At 39.2% G+C, this 27,986-nt stretch overlaps 1 protein-coding gene across 1 annotated transcript in view; it reads left to right on the top strand.

The window, feature by feature from the left end:
• Positions 1-2,414: 2,414 nt before the first annotated feature.
• The window catches only part of LOC120422275 (mucin-19), a 476,122-nt gene continuing 450,550 nt past the window's right edge, over positions 2,415-27,986 (top strand). Inside the window, exons 1-2 of the mRNA XM_052710560.1 lie at positions 2,415-3,548; positions 15,210-16,200. Of these exons, the coding sequence (XP_052566520.1) occupies positions 15,501-16,200 (700 nt within the window). The 5' untranslated portion in view covers positions 2,415-3,548; positions 15,210-15,500. The remainder of the gene's footprint in view (positions 3,549-15,209; positions 16,201-27,986) is intronic.

The following is a 27,986-nucleotide window of genomic DNA, read 5'->3' as shown; positions in this document are numbered from 1 at the left end:
GCTTTTCTGTTATGCACTCGACCCTTCTCCCACTCTACATTCTCCTCTCTTTGCAGCCTGTGCTGCACGTTCAAATCCTAACCCACTGCACTCCAACAACACCCCACCCCTTTTGGGCCAGCCTCTCGGTGATTTAGGGGGTGTTGGCGTTGTAGGCCGATGCCGCCGCTTTGCATGGGCTGGAATCCTCTACTGATGCTCGTAATCTCGTGATTTTAGGTTTGGTTCATGTCCTTGCAGTGTTAAGTTTACGCAAGGTTTGTGTCTCTGCTAGAAAGTAACCAGATTGATTCTTCAAACGCTTCAAAAGCCATCATTGCCGATAGTGGTGGTAGGTCTGTGAAAAGCAAAACGGAAAAACCACACCCATCAGGCTCGGACTCGACTGGAGCGCATTCCAACTTTAGAGTCCAGTGTGTGGTTTGAGGTTGTTGCTCATTGTTTCTGTGGTTTTCCAGCAGTGGCAGTGGCAGTGAAGATTTTGAATCATGCAGTTTTGGAATTTTTGACAAAGATTGCGTCCCCAGGATAGCTATAAAAAATAAGAGGTGCGGAGGCAAAAAATTTACTGTTCACAGAAAGCTCGTAGACTCACTTTCACGTATACCTATCGACTCAGAACAAATGTCTGTCTGTCTGTGTGTAGGTGTGTCACTGAGTTTTTTCAGCACTAAATAAGCCGATTTTGTTCATAGAGGTCGAATTCAACTCGGTTTAGAGTCCCATACGTCGCTATTGAATTGTTTGGAGTTTCGATTAGAAGTTCGTGGATTTGATGGATTTAGTTAATTTTTTTTTGTTGACATTGCGTCATTTTTTGTTATCAATAGTAAAAAAAAAGAACTGAAAAACTTACTTAATTCACCTATGCGTAATTTGTTATTTTAATGGAAAGAACCTAAATATCACTGAATTGGTCATAACTTTAGACAGGGTTGCCAGATCTTCGATCTTATAATCACACTTGGAACGTCACTGATTTCCAATAAAATGGTTGGTCGTTCGATGGATCCGGACAAAGTTTTTATGTAGACAAATGAGATTCAATTTCTTAAAAAGTACATAAATATGACTAAGGTCACATTGAGCCTAACTTGATACAACAAACCCAAAAAAAATATGGTAAAGGACCATCCATAAACCACGTGGACACATTTTTGGAAATCTCAACAATCTCAATCTCAACCCTCATCCCCAATCTTGGACAATTTCCATACAAATGAAGTCTTTTTTGTAAGGTGTCCACGTGGTTTATGGACAATCCCTAAACCTTTCATTTGAACATCTTTGAGAGTTCTGCCCACTTCATACCGGCTGGCCTGCCCCCGCAAAAGCAAAAGCAAAAGCAAAAGCAAAAGCAAAAGCAAAAGTAAAAAGCAAAAAGCAAAAAGCAAAAAGCAAAAAGCAAAAAGCAAAAAGCAAAAAGCAAAAAGCAAAAAGCAAAAAGCAAAAAGCAAAAAGCAAAAAGCAAAAAGCAAAAAGCAAAAAGCAAAAAGCAAAAAGCAAAAAGCAAAAAGCAAAAAGCAAAAAGCAAAAAGCAAAAAGCAAAAAGCAAAAAGCAAAAAGCAAAAAGCAAAAAGCAAAAAGCAAAAAGCAAAAAGCAAAAAGCAAAAAGCAAAAAGCAAAAAGCAAAAAGCAAAAAGCAAAAAGCAAAAAGCAAAAAGCAAAAAGCAAAAAGCAAAAAGCAAAAAGCAAAAAGCAAAAAGCAAAAAGCAAAAAGCAAAAAGCAAAAAGCAAAAAGCAAAAAGCAAAAAGCAAAAAGCAAAAAGCAAAAAGCAAAAAGCAAAAAGCAAAAAGCAAAAAGCAAAAAGCAAAGCAAAAGAAGGCTGAGTCAGGCACGCAAACAATACGAGAGGCCTTTTGGGACCACACATCAAGTCTTGTTCTATAACTACCACCCCAATCCATAACGATCACATATCCCGCGAGAGCGAGAGCACGGGAAGAGTGTCACCAACAAAGTTGATCGCATCTTTTACTCCTTCTCACCATGTATTAGAACCAGCGACAACAGACGTATCAACTCGATCATCACCTCGAGTGATATGTTGCAACACGCTGCTTTGCTAGTCTACATCTAGGCTTATTCTTGCGAGTGTCATTAGTCTACGAGGCGGCGTCAATGTCCGTTTCAGTCCATAATTTTGTTCTATAGCTGCGACGTCTGTTGTCTGTGATTAGAACCATTAGCAAAGGTTTAAGCACTCTGCGCGATCACCAACCAAGCCGTGTCGTCGTGTCGTGATATTCGTGACAAAACTCCTGGCTCTCACTCACGCGCTCGCTCTCTCGATCTCGCGCGAGCCGGGCTTTGCTCCGAGCGAAACTGGCCCCGAAATTGTCTCATTTCTTCGCGCAGGGGGGACACCATCAGTTTTGGTGCGTTTTTCCTGCCTCGGTGAAGCATTTTCGACAAAAGTGGAAATTTTCCTCGGTGGCGGGCGCGATTTTTCCGGGCGGTTCGGGCCTTTTTTCGCGGTTTTCGGTGGCGTCGCGTGCTCGCGTTTGTGGGCTCACGAGCCTGCTTCGAAGTAGGAGCCCGTTTTCGGGAGCCTTCGTCGTCGTCGTTCGGTGCGAGAGCAGCTGATCGTCCGCGTGTGCGTTTTTTTCTTTGCTTCTTTCTTTTGTGTCGCGAGTGTGTTTGTGTGTGACGACCACGCGGGGGTGTTTGTGAAGGCTTGAAGGCGCCAATCACAGAAAGGGCACACGACGTGATCGATGGCGCCGTGTGGTGTCCCCGGGGAGCGGCAATGTCGGTCAATGGCACGAAGCGACCGAAGGGGGTTTAGGTGAATTCTAACCTCACTTTTCGTGTGCAAAAGAAGAGTAGTTTCCAGGGGGGCAACAGGGAAGGAAGCGGGGGTCAAAGTGACGGGTTCGCACACCTCTCTCACTCGGGGTGTTGTTTATTATCGTGATCAAGTGTAAAAGCGCTGTCGTAGCTTTTTGCAATGGCGAAAAGAAATGTGATCCCCGTCCATCACCTCCGCAGCACCCCTCCGAATCCGTCAAACGTCGCCGTCACGGCGAGGTTAGTGTGCGATCTAGGCGCAAAACGCGAGCCGCGCGATTTATTTATATGTGCAAAAATAGAAGAAAATAAAAAGGTCTAAAATATTTCACCGTGCTCGCGGCGTTCTGCACCTCTCTCACTCTCGCTGCGCAAAACGTGAGTGTGCGAAAGTGCGCTCTCACTCACACCTTTTGCGCGAAAGTCACCAGAGCAAAGAGGATCGTTTGTAGCATCAGAAGCGGTCGCCGCCGCCGCCAGACGACCAAATATTAATGAAGCAATATAAAAATAAACATCAAAAAACGACATAATAAAACTTCAACTAGGGAGCATCAGTAGCAGAAGTAGTAGCAGCAGCAGCCGCGGGAGAAAGGAGCCCGAGAAGCACACACTAGTCGTAGTGTTTTGTAGTAAAAGTGTAGTGTGTTGTTTGGCACGGGGGCAGAACAACACGCACGCATACGTTGTCGTGCGTGCTCAAGCAACACGTTGATTGCTGAAGATTAAAGTGAGGATTTACTGCAGTTATGAAATGGTATGTGTACGGGAAGTGACCATGATGTTGATAAAAAAGATTTTGAAGACCTAAGCAACAAATGAGCCGATCTTATCATTGGATAAAATCTGCTCTTACAGCAATAACAGCCAGAGATTCAAGAGCGAAGGATAGAACGATCTTCAAAACTTCTAGACCTACTCTGTCAAGCTGCAGGAAACATGCCAAATTTTGGATTCAAGGTGTAAAACGGCACTGCTGTTATACGTTCAAACAATCAGATAGAAGCACAAGTTGCAATGAAGTTGCAACTCTGGTACACAGGAGTGTTTTGTTATTTTTTAGTGAGTTCTGCAAATGCTGATGATACTAATTAACAATTTGATATTTTCATCGGTAGTTTTGCTGAACAGTTTTATCCATGTGAAGAAAGAAAAAAGTCAAGGTATTAAAAGTTCACGTCTGAGTTTGGGAAGTCAAGTTTCGGTGAAAAATGTATTATTGTTCTCACACAAAATTTCCAGTGACAAATCTCGGCGACTCCAATACTAAAGGCTTGTGAATCGCAAAACGCGGAAAATGGGGTACACGGGGTGAAATGTTGTTGTAGTTAAGGTGAAGACGTTGATCATTTTCGAAGAAAATTGATCATCACTCTAAAATTCTCTGTATTGAATTCAATTTAACAAATTTCTGCTCTAAAATGAATCAGCATCTGCCGGTTGTTGCCTTCTTGAAGCCACTGAAAGAATTTTCGGTCTAAATAAATAGTGTTTCAAAATTTATATAATTTTGTGATACAGTCATTGACATCCTAGTTGGCAATCATTAATTAATGAAGATTTCCATAACTTCGCAAGGAATGGGATATTCGTTACCAAAAATAATCAGCATAAGTGTAGGACACTATATACACAAAACAACTTGTTGATGGAATTTTGTCTAAATATTGAAAGCGACGCAAAATTTATATCTTTGAACGAAAAATCATGGCAATGATGGAAGTCTTCACGTTAATTCATTATTTCTGCTGCGCTGTCACACAAAAATTGTTTGTTGGATAAAACTGCTCAATTTAGTCAATATAAGATCAATCTTAGCATGGAGAAGAAGTGGAATGTGTTATCAAAGCGAAAATCAACCATCAAATACCGTCAAAATTGAGCCGTTTTTTGTATTTATCAAATGTTGAGTGTTCTATTTTACCCCCATGTGCCCCATCTTTTGAGGTTTCGAGAATCGCGAGTCCTTTTGTGTTTGTAATGCCTAGTTTTGTCGCTAGGAAATTCTGTGTGCAAATGATAATAATGTATTTTATGTACTTTTAGGCAATCTTAGATTTTGCATGCAAGTTGAATGAATTTTGTAAATATTTGTGAACTTTCAATTGTTTTAAAATAAATTGAAATTTATTTAATTTTTAATTTATTCCTAAGCTTATTTCTAAAATAAAAAACGTTACTTAATCCACTAGGGTGGTTGGTTCCTTCCACACATTTAAAGGGTGCTATCCAAAATTGACACAAAAGGGCGGTGTTTTTCAATGTTTTTTTTTTTCAATTTGACTCATTATTCATACCACTAGATTGGGTCGTCAGATCTTCATATTGCAGGGCACTTATGTGCTCACAACTTATCATAGGGTAGTCAGATTTCCAATCCAATTCAAGCTCGTTGAAAAGGTATTTTGATTACCTATCCAACGATAGGTTGAATGAGATATCCGGAAAACGTTTTCATCAAAATATCTGAGATCCGGCCTCCAAAAAGTGCATAAACAACACTTAAGTGCTTATAACTTTTGATAGGGTTGTCAGATATTCAATGTCTTGGACGCGTTGGAAAGGTCTTCCAAATACCTTTCTGAAAATGTATAACATGACGAGTTTTCTTACAAAAATCACCCTTTTTACAATCTTCCGAACTTTAATCATAATCGTTTTTTAAGCATAACTTTTGAAGTACTTAACTTAACTGCATAATTTTTTATAGCGACTTATGGGACCCCAAGACGGATCAAATGAGGCAAAAACGGACATAATCGGATTAGCCAGTCCCGAGATAATCGAGTGACAATTTTTTTTTATCAACATCCCACCACACACACAGAATTTGATTCTGAGTCGATAGGTATGCATCAAGGTGGGTCTAGGAGGTCCAATTGAGAAGTTCATTTTTCGAGTGATTTTATAGCCTTTTCTCAGTAAGGTGAGGAAGGCAAAAAAGACAATTCCTGATGAAATTTCAAAAAAAAAGGTGACAAAATATTCTCATTCTTGCTGCCTGAGTATTGCAAAACCTCATTGGTTTCCACGGAAAAGAAACATGAATGCGGAAGTTGTCATACGTTGTACCTTATATAATATGCTTCAAAAACGTTATTTAATTCACATTCTTTATAAGGCGTCATCCATAAAGTGTGCCACGCTCTAGGGGGGGAGGGGGGTCTGAGCAAGTGTGACATTGCATGTTATAAGTATAGGATAAGCGTGACAAAGGGAGGGAGGGGGGAGGGGTAAATTTTGGCCGATTTTAGCGTGACGTACTTTATGGATGAAGCCTAACAGCCTGTCTGTGTAGTACCATTTCGCGAAGCCGCTAACCACCGCGCCACGTGGCCCTCCATTGATAGGATTTCAATTTATTTTTCAAATAATATTCAAACCGCAAAACTTGATTCAAAATATATGTTTTCCAAACATGTACTGGAGTTGGCCACACAATGTCTATGTACACAGCAAAAAAAAAGCAGTAATCCAGGAGCGCCTGGGTGTAGAATAAATTTTGCATTATTTTATGAAATTCTATGTAATATCACACCCTGAAAAATGTTGCCCCTCAGTATGGGAAACCTTCTCGACGGAAGTGCTTTTAAAAATAATTTCGTTGGAAATTGTTATTTTAAAAATCGGGGTAACAGTGACTATCAAACTGTGATCCTCACCAATTTCCGCCTAAAAATCTGCAAATTGAATTGATAGCATCAAGTTGGCCCTTTGTAAGGCTATTTTTAACGTCTGGTTTGAAAAAAGCAACTAAATATTTGTTTAACTAAGTGTTTTTAAGCTTTTACTAAATTGTATATAAGGTAAACTAAATAAAAAGTTCCAAGATTGGTCAAAATTCGTTTGATATTGTTTTTTTTATAAAAATGTCAATATTTGGTGCCACTAAAATCATAGCATTGAAGCCTCGTGGCGCGGTGGTTAGCGGCTCCGGCTGCCGATCCCTAAGTTGCTATGGCGCGCGGGTTCGATTCCCGCCTTATCCTCCTGGCCTTCTATCGGATGAGGAAGTAAAACGTCGGTCCATTTGCGTAAAAGAGGTTTTGGGTGACTCACCACATATAACCTTCGGACGCCTGGAAATGAGCAGAAACTTGCAACAGAGCCCACAAAAGACCCGGGGGTCGTTAAAGTAGATTGCTTTGCTTTGCTTTGCTTTTTTTATTCAACACCGTTCACTTTTTTTGTTCTCAATTTCGACTTATTCGGAAACCTCGGAGAATTTCTTCACACACATTGGTGACACATTGGTTAAGATCTCGCTTTAATAGTTTCGACTCGGATGTCCTTAAGCAACTTTAACCATGAACACTTGTGGATATACAGTCATGCTCCGGGTTTGCACGCCTCGGTTTTGCACTGCCCCGGTTATGATTCGATCAGCTGCCTCGATTAAGCACGACAGAGCTTATGGGATTTTGGCTATATGGGAGACATTGGCTATAATCCTATGAAAACTCATTCAAACTTTAAAAAATTATAGTGCTTTGGAATCGGGATGATTTCCGTTATCCATTGCAGTTATAATTACATGAAAATTCTCACAAAAATACGTATTTTTCCTGTATTTTCAAAACGCAATGTTTCTCGAAAAAATACTATGAATTAATGTTTCTGCTATACGGGTATCAAATGATCGGGATTTTTTCATACAATTCGAAAGTTATAACACACATTTTTTTTAAATCCTAAAAAATTTCACAAAACTACGTATTTTCTGAAAAATACAAAAAATTTCAGTTTTTTACAATATGGGCATCAATTGATCGGGATTTTTTCATACATTTTGATAGTAATATTTTTTTTTAAAAAATACTCAAAATTGTCACAAAAATACGTATTTCCTGAAAAAAACTCAACATTTCGGTATTTTACAAATGGGTATCAAATGATCACGATTTTAGCACACAGTTCGATAGTAATAATATTTTTGTGGAGTACTAAAAATTTCCACAAAACTACGTATTTTGAAAAAAAACATTTAATTTATGTTTTTGCAATGTATACGTAATTTCAAACAAAAAATAAAAAATTCAGTTTTTTTACAAACAAAAATCCGGTTAAGTGATACCGATATAATAAAAACTGAAATTTTGAGTATTTTTAACAAAAGAATGTTGTTCTGTGAAAATTTTTAAGCCTTTTTAAAAAAAAAATCTTTTGCGATGTTTGTAAAAATCCAGATTATGGAATGAAAAAAAAAAACAAATTTTGATAAATTTATTAAAAATGACGTAGTTTTGTGAAAATTTTGAGTATTCCACAAAAAATATTGTTAATATCGAAATGGATGAAGAAATCCCGATCGTTTGATACTCATATTGTTAAAACTTATTTTTTTTTGTATTTTTCCGAAAATACCTACGTAGTTTTGTTAATTTTTTTAGAATTTTTAAAAAATCTGTAACAACATTCGAAATGTATGAAAAAATCCCGATCATTTGATACCCATATAGCTAAATCAATCATTCATTTATTTTTCGAGAAAAAATTGCATTTTCAAAATATATGAAAAATACGTATTTTTGTGAAAGTGTTCATGTAATTATAATGGCAATGGATTCCAAAACAATATAATTTTCTGAAGTTTGGATGATTTTTCATAGCATTTTAGCCAATGTCTCTCATACAGCCAAAATTCCATAAGCTCTGTGCCTCAGTTATGCACGCCTCGATTTTGCATCCCCCATATGCGGTGCTAAACCGTGCATTACTGTAAACTATCTTTTCAACTTTTTGACTGATAACTTTGACTGACATTTTTATTGATTCAACCCTGACCTACACACCATTATTGCTCACTCAAAAAAATATTCTTGTTGAAGTTACGTGAAAAGCTATGTGGTATTTTTCCACTAATGTTTTCACGTAACTTCTACGAAGTGACGCTAGTAGAAATGAAATTTGTTTTGCCAGATCATTTCACGTTGATTCTACGTGTTCCACACGTAAAAACTAAATGAATCAACCAATGATTTATACGTGTTTGTTGTAGTAAACCTTATATGATTTTTTTTAGTTTAAGGAGGTTATTTCATTCTTTTTCCGAATAAAAATAAGAAAAAAAAGATTTTTTTTTAATTATTTAAATTTGTTTTATTTATCAATTAATAATTTACTGCTGAACGATCTCACGGATGCATGCGATGCAACGATCGCGATGCAACGCATAACACTTCTTATCCAACAAAAAATGCCACGACGATGCTTGACTGCAGTCATGTGTTCTTCTCACCGTCGATCTACGATTCGTCGAGTTATTGGCTGCTCCTAGTATTTAGCGCCACACGCGTGGGCTGATGCCTTGAACTTGTTCTGGCCGGCATGAGAGTGACCGCAAAGCACCCGGTGTAGATGATCGGATCAAAGACGGACAACAGCTCCATTAGCACTTCTCTAGGACACACTCGGCGATGCCCACGTCCTTGTCCGGAAGTTGGTGTCACCACGGTAGCACCGACCTTGATAGCCATTTCGACTGAAGAAACCGGGATTGCCTTTTAGGGGTCCGTCAGGTCGCTAATGTTAGCTCCGGCCAGAATTTCCACAGGGATAGTAAATTCTTCTTCCAGAGACCGGTTTCTGTAAAGAAACATGAATTAAGCAAAATGAATCATTCTAAACTTAATATTACTTACCAACTTTTACAATTTTAAAGAAATTTCACGAGCACAGTCCGGCAACAGGTCTTCACCGTTCGCCGTAAATTTTCATACTAAAATAATCACGTAGAAATTTGGCGCACTCGAGAAAAAAAGATTCGTTGAAGTTACATTTCAAAACACATAACAGCTACATGAAAAATCCTAGTGGAAAAATACTATATGGTTTATCACGTAACTTCAACGTGAAAACATTTTTTTTTTGCCAGTACACTTTCACATTATTTTTACGTGTGTCACGTAAAACGGGCCTAGCGAGGGGAAAATCGGGGTTACGTGATTTTTCACGTAGCATCAACGTGTGGATTATTTTGAGTGCTCCCAACTGATCGCACAACCACAGTCTCACGCGTCATCTAGAATTGGGAGAGAAGTTTCATCGCTCTCACTGACTGCCCTCTTCTTCAGCATGTGCATTCAATTTGCACCGTACTGCACATGGGAATAAATATGTTGAGAGCTTGGCGCGGCTGCCTGTTTGTCACCACGCGTTATATTTTCGCCAATTTTCACGAGACGACACACTAATAATAACCCGTCGCCGCCCGTTGACTCGTCGTCGCGATCGTAGCAGCAGCAGAGGCAAGTTTGTCACAGTATGAGCATGATGACAGAACCGTACCCTCAAAGACACGAACCACAGGCGGGACGTCGCGACGTCGTAGAAAAAGGACGCGAGTGGCGTCTACGAGGGTGATATTTTGAACATAGTGTCGATTAGTTATAAGAAATTGGTCACTTTGTTGTTCCAGTTATTTTAAAAAAACACCCTCTTAACCATTTTTTCCGGGTCATGTCTCAGCTTTGGTTTGTGTCTTTACTACGATACCGGAGTAAATATCAGAAAAGTGTGTATGTAAAACATTTGCTTACCGCAAAGCATTACTCCTTGAACTTTGGAGAAATATTGTTACCGATAAATGGGACAGCAGAGATTTGAGAGAGAATAGAGAATATAATTTCTTTTGAGTTGATTCGTTAAGGCACACTGTTTTGTACAGCTTACCTCTTTTTCTCGTGGGGTTCCTCTAACGAACGACCAAAACGAAGGAAACAATAAAGCCATACATTTGTTCTATTTAAAGCACAATATATTCCTCAAAAAGCAAGCGAAATTGGAACCTCCGCCACTGTCGTCGCGGTGCGGTGAAAATTCCTTCTGTTTTTTTCGCGGTTGACAGACGATCTCGTGAAAATTTGCTGCTAGGGATGCTCATTTGCTACTTTTTTTGCATTTACTTTTATTTTCTAAAATTGATTAACATAATATTTTTCAAAATTCTTTAAATTAAATGTAGAGAAAAAAGTTTAAACTCAACATTAGAAATGTCTTTCATGAAAATGTGATCCGAAAAAAACTTGCCAGACATGCGCCCTAGGATTTGTTTTGACGGGATTCCGACCGGTAGAAGCCAGCTCGAGCTAGACAACTGGCGCGACCAGATAATGATGGCGTCATGACGTTGTGTCGGCAGACGCCGACGGTGATGAGGTGATCGTTGCTGAAATTTAACTCTCTTCTGTCTATTTCTTTTAGGGATAATTCTTATTTTTTATATTAAACTCTCAACACTATAAGTGACATATTGAAAGTTTGCAAGTTTTTTAAATGTTTTTAATTTGCATCTGGTTGTCTCACACTTTCCTAACAAACCCCTTTAACTTTATGTACCGTCATCAGGGGTGACATTGGGTCTAGGGGTTGAGATTGGGTCATACAAAATTGCTGAAATTTGAATGACCCTATCTCACCCCCAGACACAATGTCATCCCTTATGACGGTACCTAGAAGACATTAGATTTTCCGCTTGAAGAGCTCTTCCCAAACACAGACGTGAAGTTCAAGTAGCTAAAATAAATAATATTCAACGTAAATCCATTTTCTTTCTATCCTAAAAGTAACCCTGAAATTCCGCTCAACAGATTTTGAGAAAAGTGAGTCTACTATCTTCGACAATAAACACTTCTTAGTTAGTTTCAAAAGCTGTTTTTGTTTTATTCTTCAAAACAGGTCACATTAGCTTCTGGTAAAATTCCATACATAATTGTGGGAAGCGTGTGTCGCTGGATACCACATACCGAACATATTTAGAAAACGTTGTTGCTGGGTTCGAAGTGTTCTTCATGACTTCTTGCTCGTGATCGGGGTCGGCGTGAATAAAACTAGCCCACAGCAGCAGTGTCCTTCCAGATGAGGGTGTCCGTCTCGTAGCTCTTTTGCCAAGGCAGATTCGTCACGCATTAAATTGGCTTCCGCGTTGGCTCAGATGCTTCAGGACATCGTTGAACTGGTTCTTGTTCTGAGCAATAATGTTGTACAATAGCATGAACTTCTCCACATCGTCGAATTTGGGTTTCTCCAGCGTTTGGTCAGCTGCTGACTGACTTCTTGGGTTGCTCGCACTGCTACTAACGGTTAACATTAGCGGAACCTTCATCGCGTCCTCACCGAATACGTACTGCTCGATTTGACCGAACATTCCACTTCTTATCACTTGCACTGGGCTGATTTCAGCCTTGTTCTCTTCCTTCGGTGGTATGGCTGAGATTATGTCTACACCAAGTGCACTGCACTTTCGATGGAACTTATGGCCTTATGGCGTACGGCATTATGGAAAACTGGCGTAGCGTCAGGATAAACACGCGGCAGAGCGGTAGCACAACTGTGACGGAAGAGTCGGGGTCTTCCATGATGCGTAGGTTCGAGCGTCCCGGGTCGGCAGGGTCCATTGGCCATCAGGAATGTACTTGCCTGTGTTTGGCATTTGGAAGTCTCCTTCTCTGGTACCGTACACAGGGCCGGGACGACTTTGATGGCCGGAACAAGAAGAGTCACAGCAGAGCAGCGGTGCTACTGTGACGGGAGAGTCGGAGACTTCCATAATGCGAGAGTTTGAGCACAGAGTAAGACAGAGTCACCACTGCCACTTGATTTTTGGTTCCACTTTGTGGTACATCGCAGGTACATCGCACGCCTGCAAACCTTATGGAGCCAAAAAATAAAATGACATTTCTTCGGACTGTTAGCTCTGTGTTACTCTGTGGTTTGAGTGTCTTTGTCAGAAAAGCACTTAGTCCAATCGGCGTCATAATTGTGAAATGTAGTTCAGTCAGGTTGTTGTCACGTCTAAGGTCGTAGAAATCCGTAGTAACAGTTCAATAAGTCGTACAGAATAACACTTGATTACTCGATTGACGTATCGCCCCGCATTGATGAAGGACCCCGCTTTTCTTAACAATTTCCGTAGTAACAGTTCAATAGGGCGAATCTGCGTTTGTAAACAAGCAGTCTATCCCTTTTGCTCAAGTAACAGTTCACGTAAAGTAAGAGGAACTCGCGGAACGCAAGTCCTTTCGGGCCAGTTGTCCGCATCCATAGACGAATCTCAAATATGGTTCACTTTTACCGGAGATATTCCGGATTCCGTTGGGGTACCTCGGGTCTCGTATTTGGGGTTTTGGTCAATAGAACAAAAACCATTTCACAGAACAATGCCGGAAATGATGCAGAACTTCAAGGCATCATTCTAATACATCATCCTGCATAGATACATGACATGGTCAAGACCTTCGGGCACCGAAACAGGTTCCAACCGGAAACGGTTCTCTGAGCTGATGTCGATTGCTGCCCAAATTGAACCGGCTCCGTTGCCCCGTGAACTTAACCATGCCAATTATTTTTGCTGGATGATGTATTAGAATGATGCCTTGAAGTTTTGCATCATTTCAGGCATTATTATGTGAAATGATTTTTGTTCTATTGACCTAAACCCCAAATAGGAGGGCCGAGGTACCCCAACGGAATCCGGAATATCTCCGGTAAAAGTGGACCATATTTGTCCCCCATCTGACAGTTCAAAATATAGACAAATCTGGATCTTTTGCAACCGGAAGCATCTAAATTGGTCAATTCTACCAAAAGTTATGAGATTTTTAAGAAAAAAATAGGGGTCAAATGACTACCCGAGCGTTTGAGTGTGTATTCACCCATATAGACCCCCGTTGATCTGGTTAATATCTATAGATATGACCTATAGGCCATGACTTCCGGGAGTTCTTGGATATCCAGATTTGTGGACGGCCCCTTAGCCGTGTTTTGTGGATGACCCCTTATATAAATGTTTCATTTAGATATAAATAAAGTACATTAAAAAAGAAAACCCCGTTTTACGCCAAAACCCCGCAATAACGCTCCCCGGATTTGCGCCAATTTCCACTGAGAAAAGTAACGACCCGATCGGTCTGATGGCAGAATAAAATCGGACTGACGAAGGCCAATCGGGGCGTTACATTTCTCAGTGGGTTACAGCGTTATTTTGGGGGAGCGTTATTAAGAGGCTTTAGTGCAATTCGAGGGGCGCAAAACGGGGGAGATTCAATCGGGGGGAGCGTTATTCGGGGATTTAGTGTATGAACCATCGATATAGCTTCAGGTAGCTTAAATTGTGTGTATGGTTTCACGAGCAATTGTTCCTTTTGTCCCATATGTTCGTCTTACCTCACTATTCATAGCAATTATAATTAAACTCATGTAATTTTTCATGAATATTTTCAAAAAAAAAACCTGTATTTTGCAATGTTTTTGGAAAAAATACTCAAAACTATTGGTTTTGCTATGTGGGAATCAAATGATCGGAGTTTTCGGAAAAAACTGAAAATTTCAGTTTTTTACAATTCATTAAAATACTTTTTTTGATCGGGATTTTTTCATAAATTTCGAAAGTTGCAATATTTTTTGTGAAATACACAAAGTTTTCACAAATTTACATTTTTTCGTAAAAATACTTAAACTTGCTTTTTTTTCGTATCAAATGATCGGTATTTTTTCATACATTTCGATAGTAATAATATTGTTTGTGGAATATTCGTATTTTCAAAAATAATTTTGATTATTCCACAATAAATATTATTACTATCAGAATTTCGAAAGGACCAATCATTTAATACCCATATTGTAAGAAAATTTAATATTTAGTTTTTTTTAAAAATACGTAGTTTTGTGAAAATTTGAAGTATTTCACAAAAAAAGAATTAAACTTTTGAAATGTACAAAAAAAATTCCAATCATATTATATCCATATTATAAAAAACTGAAATTTTTAGAACTTTTTTCTAAAATACGTTGTTTTGTGAAAATTCTGAGTATTTAAAAAAAAATGTTTTAGTTTTCGAAATGTATGAAAAAATCCCGATCATTTGATACCCATATTGTAAAATAACTGAAATTTTGACCTTTTTTTTTTCTTTCTAAAATACGTGGTTTTGTGAAAATTTTGAGTATTTTCATAAGTGTATGATCATTTGATACCCTCATCGTAAAAAACTGAAATTTTTAATACTTTTAAAAACAAAACCTAGTTTTATGAAAATGTTGAGTACTTAAAAAAATGTAATATAACTTTCAACATTTATGAAAAAATCCCGATCATTTGCTACTCACATTGCAATAACAATAGCATTGAGTTTTTTTTGAGATACATTAAATTTTTTAAATACTGGAATAATACATATTTTTGTGAATTTTTTTATGTAATTATAATTGCAATGGATAGCTGACATTATCCAGATTCCAATACACTATAATTTTTTGAAGTTTGGATAATTTTTAATAGGATTATAGCCAATGTCTCCCTATAGCCCAAATCCCATTAGTTCAGGCATGACTGTATATTAATCTTCCCTGTACTTAGTGTACAGTGTACTACTTCTTCCGGTGATTATCAACTGTGTTTTTCTTCCTATTTTCATTTCAGATTTCAGTGTTTGTATGAAAAAGAAAATTAAATGTGTTTAACGAGGAGAAGAAAATTTAAAGGAAGTTTTTGTGTGATAAGTGATTAAATGTGAGTTGAAAGGCAGTCTCCCATCGAAATCTCATGCCAAGTGCAAAGCTCGGTGTCCGAAGGACACATCAGTGATGTTTAGTGTGTAAAAGCAAGAGGGGCGAAAAGGGGGAGGAGTGAAATCCGGCAGCCGCAGTGGCCCCCCAGAATGTGTCCAGTGGTGCCGCGGGGGCCGTCAGCCGAACGTACGGGCTGATCTTTATGCTGCTGACACTTTTGCTCTCGTCGGCGAGTCCCCTAGCGGTGCCATCAGCGGCACAGTCTCAGAATCATCACCGGAAAAGTGTTGTAGTGTCGAGTAGTTCTAGCGGATCATTCCTGGCCGGTCAACAAATGCAGCAGCAGCAGCAACATGGCGGAGGTCAACGGAGAACTGAGTCGGTTCTGCCGAGTTGGCCGGACACCCCACCGGATCTGTACAACATCACGCTCAGTGCAATGAAGCAGTACATTCGAAGTCAACTGAACTCTACCCGGTTCGCGAAGGGACCCCGGAAGCGATCCCACCACCACTTCTCGGACGCCGACCTGGACTTTTACCAGAAGCTCAAAGAGTTCAACAATACGCAACAGTCCGGGTTCATTGCCCAGCCCGTACTAGGTTTTAGCAGCAACAAATCGTCCCCGCCAAATTCCGTCCGGGAGCCGGTTGGGGTGGAGTTGCCACTCAAGGAAGAAGAGCGGATGGTCCCGTGCGGGATCGTTCCGGAGCAGTCTCGAGCAGCTGCCGTCGACGCTGGTATTGTGGACGCGGTTGGTGGTAGCGGCCAGAAGGAAGAAAACGTCCTCATGGACGATCCTCGCGAGTACATTCCGAGGGTATCGCCTGCGGGTGGCGTCTATCAGCACCGACCGGTGGCGAAAACGACCAGCTGGGATGCCGCCTTCGTAAGACATAAAGGTGAGTGGGGAAGTTGACTCATGTTTGACGTTTAAAATATATTTTTGCTGAAATTTTTCACTACTTGTCTTTAGCGCTGTAATTCCCCAAATCAGCTTTTAAATTTAATGACCACGACCACGTCCGCGGATTTCTCTTACGAGTAATTTGACAGTGCAACTCATCAGAAATAAGAAAGGGTTAAGGCTCCATTAAGCAAGGGAATGATTGAACGAGAGGAATCACAAATCCGCATAAATAATTTCAAGATTTTTCAGGTGTAAACCGAAAACGCGATCAAAAATTAAAGTGAAAGAATAAAGCGTCTAACTGCTTATTTAATTGTCGGTGTACAGGACGCCACACTGTTTTAACATTTTCTGGCGTACATTAAATTTTGCAGCCCAAAACCAGTAACTGAACTGGAAAATTAAAATTCTTTTTCAAATTTTCTTTTCTTGATTTGTGTGCACCTACGTCGAATACCAAGATTGTTTACTTTTTGCTCTTTGGTCTGACAGTCTTGGTCTGACAGATTTGGTCTGACAGCTTTATCATGGATTTTGGTCTGGTCTAGGCGAGGGATAGGACACAGCACCTTCCTGCCATTAAGGTGTGCCCCTCAGACGACGGTCCATAATGACTTGAATCAATCCTTGCGCTGATTTGCAGCGGGCGCTAATGGGTGTCGTAAATTCGCCTGTCACCGTTGTGTACTGCATTAAACCTGACTGTTTGATGGCTTCAGAAGGCGAAAAGGCAGAAAAAAACGACGTCCACCAAAAGTCAAACCCACAATTGACGAAAATCCTTTCCATACGGGCCCCCGTCGGCGGGCGTCATGGTCGTCCTGGTTGTGTCCACCCGCGACATGCGACGCGAACAGGGTCGGACTCAAATTTAATGTTCAGTTTTACAAAAATGTCCAACTCCACCAATTTCCATTCCAAAATGGTAACCTTGCCTTCCCCCTGGAAGCCGACCCTGTTCGCTCCCCAGGGCCAGACCAAAGGTATTACGATGGGTCGTAAAATCTTCCAACTCTCGACCATGGCACTGCTGCTGCTGGTGGGTTGTTGTGGTCATTATGCAGAATTTCAATTACGTGACATGCGATGCCAACGAAAGTGTGCGATAAAATCGTCTCCTGGCTGCTGGCCGCCATGTTCGACGGACAAATGGGCAGCGAATTGGCCAAAGTGGTCGTTGCCGGAGATGACCCGCGCCGCCCGTCTCGTAAAACCATCGGGCAAATTAAGATGCGACCAGGACAAAACAACGATGACGACGAGGACGCAGACGAGATTTTGAAGCCGGCGTTAATCCGCTGAGGACCGTCGCGACGCTGTTGACCGTTTTACGTGTCAGTCAGTTAGGGATTGAGTCCTTTGGAGACAACAAAAAATCTTCCAAGTTCCACGCAAAATGTTGTACCCTTGTAACTGAACTTTTTACATACCTTTGGAAACTTGTTGGCATGTTGTTTTTCTCAAGCATCTTTTTCAGCAAAACATAGCAGTGTTGCCAAGCTCCAAACAAACGTTGCCGATTTAGCAAAGTCTGACCAGTCAGAGACCCTAAATAGGGAGACTGGTCTTACTTGCTAAATCGGTCTGGCAACGTATGTTTGGAGCTTGGCAACACTGCTAAGTTTTACTGGGCGCAAAGGAAAATGCTCGTTTGGATACGTCAAACTTGGATACGTCAAATTCACTTCGACCAGTCTCCCTATGTAGGGTCTCTAGTTTCGATCCCCTGTCCTTTGGATTGGCAAGCAAAATGCTTTCCTCTTTACCGTAGAGCATTGGTAGCTTGAGGAGGACTTAGACTCATATAGTTGAATCCAAGAATCGGACAAGAATACAAGTTTGAATGCAACAATTTCAGGACTGTACAAGATTGCATGCAAGCTTGCAGGTGCATTTCTAGAGTTTTTTTTTTTCAAATAATTCCTATAAACATATAGAAAATAATAGTTTATAGGACCTTTTGAAAAAAAAATCTCTAGATTTGAAATTGAATCTAAATTACCTCGCTAAAAATAGCCTGGGCGACTTAAAGAATTCATACAAAAAGAATTGAAAGTAATCCCATTAGAAACGAAGAATTCGAACAACAACAAAGCAAACGGTCGTTACCGTTAGGGTGGCTTCTTAGACCATTCACCTTCCCAAAAAACCGTCCAACTCCAAACGAAACTTGTTTAGGGCACCGTGGAGATTTTCCCTTGTCCCCTTAAAAAAGTGGAGCATCAACACTTCCCGTCTTCCGAATTCTTTTTTACCTGGTGCGCGGTGGAGATGGGTGCGGCCGGCAATGGACGGCTGTCATGGTGGTGAGAATCTGGTTCTGGTGGAATTGGTTTTATTCCCAATAGAGTCCTAAAGCTCTGTGTAAATTTTTATGTACAGCGGTAAAAAACTTGATTAAAAACCATTTCTGGTCATTTTTTTTTCTTCATTTTAATGCAAAAAAAAATTGACAAGACAAATCTTTTTCGATTGATCAACTATGGTCCCCTTGGAACGAGCTGTCAAGTAGGAACTTTTCTGTCAAAAAGAGCCGCGAAATATTTTTTTTCAAAATTTATTTAAAAATCCATTTTAAATCCTTTGCGGTCGTACAAAGGGTAATTGTACTCAGAAAAATAAACATTATCGTTGTGAACAATAATATTAGCAATTTAAGCTTCATTTTAAGACCCAATTATCAATTCCTAGGCAACTTGGACTAAAACAATCATCACATGACGAAATCCAGTCTGCAATCCGCTAAAATCACCGTCTCTTAGCGAAGCGAATTAAAGTTATAAAAATAAAATTATTTAAAAATATCTTTATCTCAAAGTTTGCTCACAAAAATCTAGAGAATCATCCTGTTTTATTTTCAACCACCGAAAAAACATAAATTAAAATTCAAATATAATTATCCAGAAGAAGCACATCGAAAAAATGTCATTTAGTTATTTTTTTTTGATGTGCAAAAAGAGGTCAAAAGACATAAGGTCAAAAGGACAACATGTCTAATGTCAATATATTCATGCATAAAAATTCACGATTTCATGAATTTTATGCATGAAATCATGAATTTTTATTCACAAGTTATATTTTTTTGATCGTAATCATGAATTTTTATTCATAAAATCATGAATATTTTTCACGACTGCATGCATCCATGTTTTTTTCTTGAAATCATGAACATTATTCACGTTTACGAGTGAAATCGGTCATGGAAAGTCATGAATATTTATTCACGACCTCTGGATAATTCGTGCCCAATTCTCATAGCTCAAAATTTCGTAAAGTAAAAATCGCGATATTTACGTTTTCACGTTCGAAAACGAAAAATTAGAAAAGATAAGACAACATCATAATTGTTTATTTTTTAACATTTAAAAAAAAAATTCTCAAAAAAAACTAATTTTTTTTAGTCATGATTATGGCCCAAGTGTTGTGGTTTTTTGTCCCCTGAAACATGCCTAAAAATCAGAAAAAAATATTAGGCTTCATCCATAAAGTACGTCACGCTAAAATCAGCAAAAATTTACCCCCCTCCCCCCCTTTGTCACGCTTTTCCTATACTTATAACACGCAATGTCACGCTTTCTCATACCCCCCTCCCCCCCTAGAGCGTGACATACTTTATGGATGACGCCTTAGCTTTGGCAAATTGATTTTTTGTAAAAAAAACCACAATTTATGGACAGCTGCCAAAATTGTATGGACACTTGTATGGGTGAACCAATGACACAAAATGGCTTCTTTGGTCGTAGGGAAGACCACCAAAAAGTATTAGCCAATACAAAAATATAAATAAAATCCATTTCCAGTTTTGGTAAAAAATTCCTTATGTGGCTTTCATGTTTTGAACTGAAATGGGTCAATTTTGTAAAAATGTCAAGATGTTTGTTTGCTTGTTTTTTATGCTTCAAAAATTGTCATTAGAGTTTCATTTCCCAATTTTACTCAACTTCAAGTGGATTTTGTGTTCACCATTTGCCTGCAGTGTACCTCCACTGCAGCCTGAGCCCGCTCAAGTGGGTCATCACGATTACTCGTCATTAAGGTGTAACGTGCCATCATCAAATATGGCGAATAAACATGGTTGATGAACTGTCCTGTTCCACCTTTAAAATGATGGGTTTTTTGTTCCCCCTTAACCAGTGGAAATCTGGTACCTTTGAGAAAATCGAAAATTAATCCCAAATGAGGCACGCAGCATATAAAGTAAATTAATCATCGTTAACAGAACAGTTGCGAGAATCAAAAACACAAGCAATCACGTCCAAAACGGGTATTTTTTCCACACATTTTGCCTATTTGCTAACACTTTGGGTTTCCCATACAAAAATTACACCACCGAAAAAAGTCCATTTTATTTACTTTACCTCAATAAATTGTTGATCCCCAAACGTGCTGCAGCCAGGAGCGTCTGCTGATCACCACAAATTTCACCAAAACGGACAATTTCGCGAAAATCGTCCTCCTAAACTTGCGAGTTGAAAATTTCCGCGATCAATTTTTTCTCTTGTTTGACACGATTTAAGGTGTAACGTGCCATCATCAAATATGGCGAATAAACATGGTTGATGAACTGTCCTGTTCCACCTTTAAAATGATGGGTTTTTTGTTCCCCCTTAACCAGTGGAAATCTGGTACCTTTGAGAAAATCGAAAATTAATCCCAAATGAGGCACGCAGCATATAAAGTAAATTAATCATCGTTAACAGAACAGTTGCGAGAATCAAAAACACAAGCAATCACGTCCAAAACGGGTATTTTTTCCACACATTTTGCCTATTTTCTAACACTTTGGGTTTCCCATACAAAAATTACACCACCGAAAAAAGTCCATTTTATTTACTTTACCTCAATAAATTGTTGATCCCCAAACGTGCTGCAGCCAGGAGCGTCTGCTGATCACCACAAATTTCACCAAAACGGACAATTTCGCGAAAATCGTCCTCCTAAACTTGCGAGTTGAAAATTTCCGCGAGCAATTTTTTCTCTTGTTTGACACGATTTAACACAACCACCAGTTACATTAGTATTGGTAATCATCATGATTCCAATCACATCGTGTTGCCAGAAATTGTATTACGGTATTTGGTAATTAATTATTTTGATACTGATATTGGTGGATACTTTGTCTTCCTAAATGTCGTAAAAAGTCTATAAAATTAATGAATTTTGTTTTCGTATATAAAAAATTCATATAACGAGTATAAAACCAAACAAATTAGTGGAAAGTAATTCAAAATAAAAGTTAATGCTAGAAGCTCTTTGAATTTTGGCAACACTTTTCTCTGACAGGCGGACCGGCCACTTTTGGCACTGACAGTTCTGTTTGTTTTCATTCTTCAAATTCGTCCACGAAGAAAATCTTCCTTCTCGGCGGAGCTGACCAAATCCATCTTCCGCTGTGCTTTTTGGCATCAATTGCTCCTACCCGGCACCTGTCCCAACTGCTGCGCGGCCACTCAAGGAGTGGGAGGTGAGTTTGGATTTATTTTTGTAGTTTTTTTTGAAGAGTTACGAAAGTGGTTCTATTTTTAGTGCACTATCTGGAGCCGGATGGTGTCATCGCGGACCTACCTGACCCGAACCGGATTTTTCGGCCGGGATTGAGTACCTTTTGCTACCGGGGCTGCAGCTGGGGCGGTTGTTCCAGACGATCATTTTGAACTTTGAGTGCGACCATGACGATTTTAGCCAGTACGAGGGCGGCAACCCGGAGGAAGTCCGGGCGCATCACGAAACGGAGCAGAGTCTGCTTTCGTTCAACTTCCTGTCCAACAGCCGGAAGAAGGTCATTAAGCTGGATCCGTTCAATCAAAGCTGCATCGGGGTCGTTTCCGGCGAGGCGTACGTGATTCGGTTTGAACCTGATCCGGATCGACTATTGGCGGATTATCCTGCTTGCGGCGGGGGTGTTTGTGTTTTCGTCGGCGGTCAAACTATCGGACAACGCGCTGTTCTGCTACATTTGTGGGATTTTCTTAGGCATTTTCGCCAGCTTTCCGTGGTTGTCTATTTGACCAGCAAGATCTTCCCCCGGAAGCCGATGATGTACGGCGTAATGCTGGGAGGATGGACGCTCGGGTTCTACTTTGCCCTGATGCTGTTCGACAACTTGCGACTGATCTTTGTCACGTACCAGGTGTACGTGTTCTGGTACGTCCTCGTGACCGGATTCATCAGCTTCGTCGTGTGCTACCGGATGGGTCCTCAAAGAACCAGCGCAGCAAGGACCTCATCAAGTGGCGCCTCCGACTGGCCGCGATCGGCGCAATCTTCTTCTCATCCACCTACCGAGAGGCCACCACCGGATTCTGCAACGCCCTCTTCATCTGCTACTACTCCCCGCGAATCCTCCTGACCAGAGTCAGCTCCCTTCACCGGCGTCGATTCCCGCCCAAACGACGCCTTCTCACCGTCGAAGAGTTCAACGATCAAGGTGCCCGCAAAACCATCAAAGCCCTCGACGAACTGCGCGATCGGCCACGAATGGAAGCGTACAGGTAGCAGCAGCAGCTGATGGTACAACGAGCTCCCGTATCCACAGGACTAACCGGAAGTGACAAGGCATTTGCTGTTGACCTTACCAGCCAGGGCGATTATCACTTTGTAATAATGATCACAGTTAACACTCCAAAAGTTTATTTCTTAGTCCATGCTGGCTTCAGAAAATGACAGTTACAAAATAAGTGAAATAAATGAAAAATAAATGGATATGTTATTAACATCAAACGAATTCAACCAAATGCTTTACTATATTTATCACATTGAATTATATATTTCTACGTATTAGCCCTCTATAACCCGACTCCGCCTCTAAACTAAAAAAAAGAGAGAAAAAAGAGAAGTATTGTTTTTCGTAGAACAAATGTTGCTCAATATGACCTCCTAAACACGGGAAAAATAAAAAAAAAATCTTTAAAAAATTGGGCGGTAGAGGTTTGATTCATTCAAAAAATTCGAAAAGATTTCTAAAGAATTCCATAATGGAAATTTAACATCATACAAAATTAGCCTCTTTTAAATGATATTGCAGCATGTTTTTATTTCTACAAAACCTCTTTTGAAATGTGAAGCGAGAATTTTTGCGTACACTACTACCACTATACGGAATCACTAATACTAATTCATCAGTGACGTCATCGATGATGATCATCAAACTAACACTATCAAAATGCACTAATACATATGAAATCAAGATTGCCTTCACGTTTCACCTTAATCCACACTTAGGTTCTCTCAACGGTTCTTTTTCTTTTAATCTCAGATCCTCTCATGGTTATTTTGAAATGTGTCACATAAATAAAATTGCCATAAAATGATTTTTTAATGACACCCGTGTCCGGCAACGACGGTGACGACAAAAACGACGTGTTGACCCTTTTAAGCTGGCGGGGAAGAATTGGGAAAAAGAAGCTTGATGTATCTTGAAATTGAGAAACTGATGATCAGTTAAAATTAATAAGCATGTTTAATCTAAAATCACTTCAGTGAAAAGATTACACTGTGCAAAAGTATTAGTTTTTCCCAGCCCAAAACAATAAATCAACGCTTTCGAGCCAAGTACCTGGTTCAGAGTCCTGTTATCTCCACTAAATCAAAAATATGGAATCATAAAAATAACTCATGAGGGGGGGAGATCCAGAGACAGTTGGTGAATGTGTGTGTGTGCCTGAAATGCACAGTAGCTACTGGTGTGCCACAGATGCATTCTTGCATCGCATGCACACATTTTTCACTTCCACGCGAGAGTAATTCCTAACTACTTCTGTAGTCTGACTTGTGGCGCAAACGGTGATACACTGGAAGTTCTTTTTTGAATATGAAATTCAATTATGGAAAAAAACAAGACTATCAATAATCAACAGCAATCAACAATCCATCTCAAGCAATCACAAAACAATCAATAATCAACAATCAACAATCAACAATCAACAATCAACAATCAACAATCAACAATCAACAATCAACAATCAACAATCAACAATCAACAATCAACAATCAACAATCAACAATCAACAATCAACAATCAACAATCAACAATCAACAATCAACAATCAACAATCAACAATCAACAATCAACAATCAACAATCAACAATCAACAATCAACAATCAACAATCAACAATCAACAATCAACAATCAACAATCAACAATCAACAATCAACAATCAACAATCAACAATCAACAATCAACAATCAACAATCAAAAATCAACAATCAACAATCAACAATCAACAATCAACAATCAACAATCAACAATCAACAATCAACAATCAACAATCAACAATCAACAATCAACAATCAACAATCAACAATCAACAATCAACAATCAACAATCAACAATCAACAATCAACAATCAACAATCAACAATCAACAATCAACAATCAACAATCAACAATCAACAATCAACAATCAACAATCAACAATCAACAATCAACAATCAACAATCAACAATCAACAATCAACAATCAACAATCAACAATCAACAATCAACAATCAACAATCAACAATCAACAATCAACAATCAACAATCAACAATCAACAATCAACAATCAACAATCAACAATCAACAATCAACAATCAACAATCAACAGTCAACAATCAACAATCGACCATTAAAAATCAACCTTTAAAAACTTTGATTCGAAAATTTGAATATGAAATGACTTGTAACTTTCAAGATTTGAAGATTTGAGGTTTTGAAAATTCACAGAGATGATAATTTCTTTATTTTCCCATTTTTTTACCATTAAAAGCCTTTCAGTGTGCACACACTGTTGCAATGTTGTGCAGGCAATGGAAAAAAGTGGGCAGCTATAAAATTGTAATTACCACGCGAAAGCGGTAAAATTTATGATAACAACAATGTTTATACAACACACCAGCGAGGGATTCGCGTGGTTTGGCCTTTGCATTTCGCCGCCCGCCTCGTACAGACCGTCAACGCCCTCCCCAATTGCTGCAGTTGCATCCGAAAATCCGTGCGGTCCTTGTGGCCGCCCAAACCTGAAACGCAGCAGCAGCGGCTATTTGTTTTTGCAATTTTTTCCAGCTTTTGTTTTCGGTAATTTTTCATTTTATAATTTATGTGCACATTAAAGCGATTTATCTAGGTCTGGTTTACCGGTCACGGTGCACCACAAGCGTGAATCTGCTGCAATGTTTGCTTCTGGTGCACGTTTTGGCGTTCGGTTCCACCCACCCGGGCTTGCCAACCATTATAAATTGGTGGCCCATTTTTAAGCAAATAATTGAGTTTAAAGTCTGACCGGCGAATTAGTGTTCTGGTTGTTTGAGTAATTGCAGTGTTTGGTCATGTAAATTGCAGCTTTAATTTATGAAAATGAAGTGTTGATTTTATCTGTGAACATTATACGAAAATTTACTTGGGATTAATTTCTAGAGTTTTTTAATAGGTCCTATAAACATATGAAACTCAATTTCTTATAAGACTAAAACTGTGATAATTTGAAAATTTGAGCGATTATCTATACTTTTTTTGGTACTGACACATTCGCAATTCTAGATTATTTGAAAAAACAACCAATGAACCATGGGTGTCCTACACCCAGAACTGGGCATCGGCATACGAGAGGATAAAGAGCACGATTCGGTAGTAAAATGGTACTGTTTGCGGACGGAGAGGATAAATCCCGAAATTACCGAGAGTACTTTACTCATGGGTTCATCTTCAAAAAAAGTTCATCCACAAAAAAAAAAAAAAAAAATGCCGGTACAGAGACTCGAACCCAAGACCTTCGGCATATTGAACCGTGCCTTTGCCGTATGGCCCACCATGGTTCGGTGGCTAAGTGGCGGTCATTTGTCCATATAAGCCACTCAATAGGATGAACTGTTCTAATGAACGAATGAACACGCGAGAGGACCATACTCTCGCAAAATAGTACTTTCCTCACGTTTCTTTTCGTGAGGACTATCCCCTCGTTCTTTAATTTTGGGTGCAAATTTTTTTTATGTAACGTAATTTTTTCAGAGGATCCAATAACAATATTTTCAAACAAAGGCCCCAAGACCTTCAACACAACATTTTAAGTTTTTCATGCGACACTTTCAAATTTCAGTCTAGATTTTTGAAACTTCAAACTATTTTATTCCTTGAAAACCTAACCAATCACCTTTTATTTGCGTCCAACAGAGCTGAAATCAGTTAAAATTACACGGAGCTGTTATTTTTTTTTTTTTAAATCAACGGAAATGGTAATTCTTACACCCAAAGTTAAAGGCCGAGGGGATAGTCCTCCCGAAAAGAAACGTGCGGAAAGTAAATACTATTTTGCGTGAGTAAAGACCTCTCGCGTGTTCATTCGTTCATTGACGAGTTCATCCTATTGAAATGCTTATATGGACAAACGACCGCCACTTAGTCACCGAACCATGGTGGCCCATACGGCAAAGGCACGGTTCAATAAGCCGAAGGTCTTGGGTTCGAGTCTCGGTACCGGTACCTTTTTATTTTTGATGGATGAACTTTTTTGGAAAATGAACCCATGAGTAAACTGCCCCTGATCGCATAAATGTCCCATATGCATTTTCATCGATTTCGAGTTATTGATGCAGTTTGGTTCAAAATTGTGTGCTCTTTCAAAAGAGCCTATAACATCCAGTACTTTGTTCTAGAAATCAGGAGGAAGTCCAGTTTTTTCGTGAAAACTTAACACGTAGCCTTATGTATGGGACAAACTTCAAATGCGTTTTTCTCAGCTTGCTGTTTTTACATATGGGACATTTATGCGAACATGGGCAGTAAAGTACTCTCGGTAATTTCGGAATTTATCCTCTCCGTCCGCACACAGTACCAATTTACTACCGAACCATGGTCTTTATCCTCTCGTATGCCGATGCCCAGTTCTGGGTGTAAGACCATCTTAACACGGCGTAATTTTTTTAATGGCCAAACAAAAAGTAAAGTTTTTTGGCCAAATGCAATTTAAAACCCAAACGGACATTTTTTTTCGAATGATGGTGGTTTCGTGTAGAGTTTCTATATTTATATAATTATTTTTTTCCATTCAAGCTTTATACCCTAGAGCAGCGATTCTCAAAACTTTCTTCTAGGCTGGTACCCCCTGCCATGTAAATGAAGTAGGCCTGGTACCTTCGTTGAGAATCGCTGAGCTAGAAAATTTTAAACCACTCACTTTGTACCTTTTTTGAATGAAAAATTATTAAAATAAATGGAAAATAAAACGCTTCATAATTCATAATGAAATCGTGTTTTTTAATGGTTGCTGTGATATCGAACGTCATTTGGAATTAATTTAGAATAGTGTTTTATGCGAAAAATTGCAAAATGCATTTTTTTTCCAATTCCGCCGTGAAACTACTTACTTTTCCGGCCATTATTGAACAACGAAACAGCCTACTTTTCTCTATCAAAAATAACCTAGAAACACTTTTCAAAACAAATCCTGAAAATTTCTACTTTTCAGCATTGGAATAGACGCTGAAAAGTAGAACTTTTCAGCACTTGTTTTGAGAAGTAATGCTTTTCACATTGTTTTGGTTTAAACGGTGGATTGACAAAATACATGGACATTTGCGTTACAATTCTTTTCAAAGGGTGTTTTTTGAATTGCAACAACAGTTCTATGGAACTCGTAACAAAACATTTTTTTTCAGCCCTTGTCGTTTTTATCCAACTCGGTAAACCTCGTGGGATAAATGTACGACTCGTGTGGAAACAAATCTTCTTTTTGCAACTTGTTGCATAATTTACTATTTTTTCAGCACGATTCCATTTCATTTGAACTTTTCAGCATTGAAATGG

Source organism: Culex pipiens, chromosome 3, assembly GCF_016801865.2.
Source record: "Culex pipiens pallens isolate TS chromosome 3, TS_CPP_V2, whole genome shotgun sequence".
Taxonomy (NCBI): Eukaryota; Metazoa; Arthropoda; class Insecta; order Diptera; family Culicidae; genus Culex; species Culex pipiens.
Note: the sequence above shows the minus strand (reverse complement) of the source record. Positions and strands in the feature narration are given on the sequence as shown.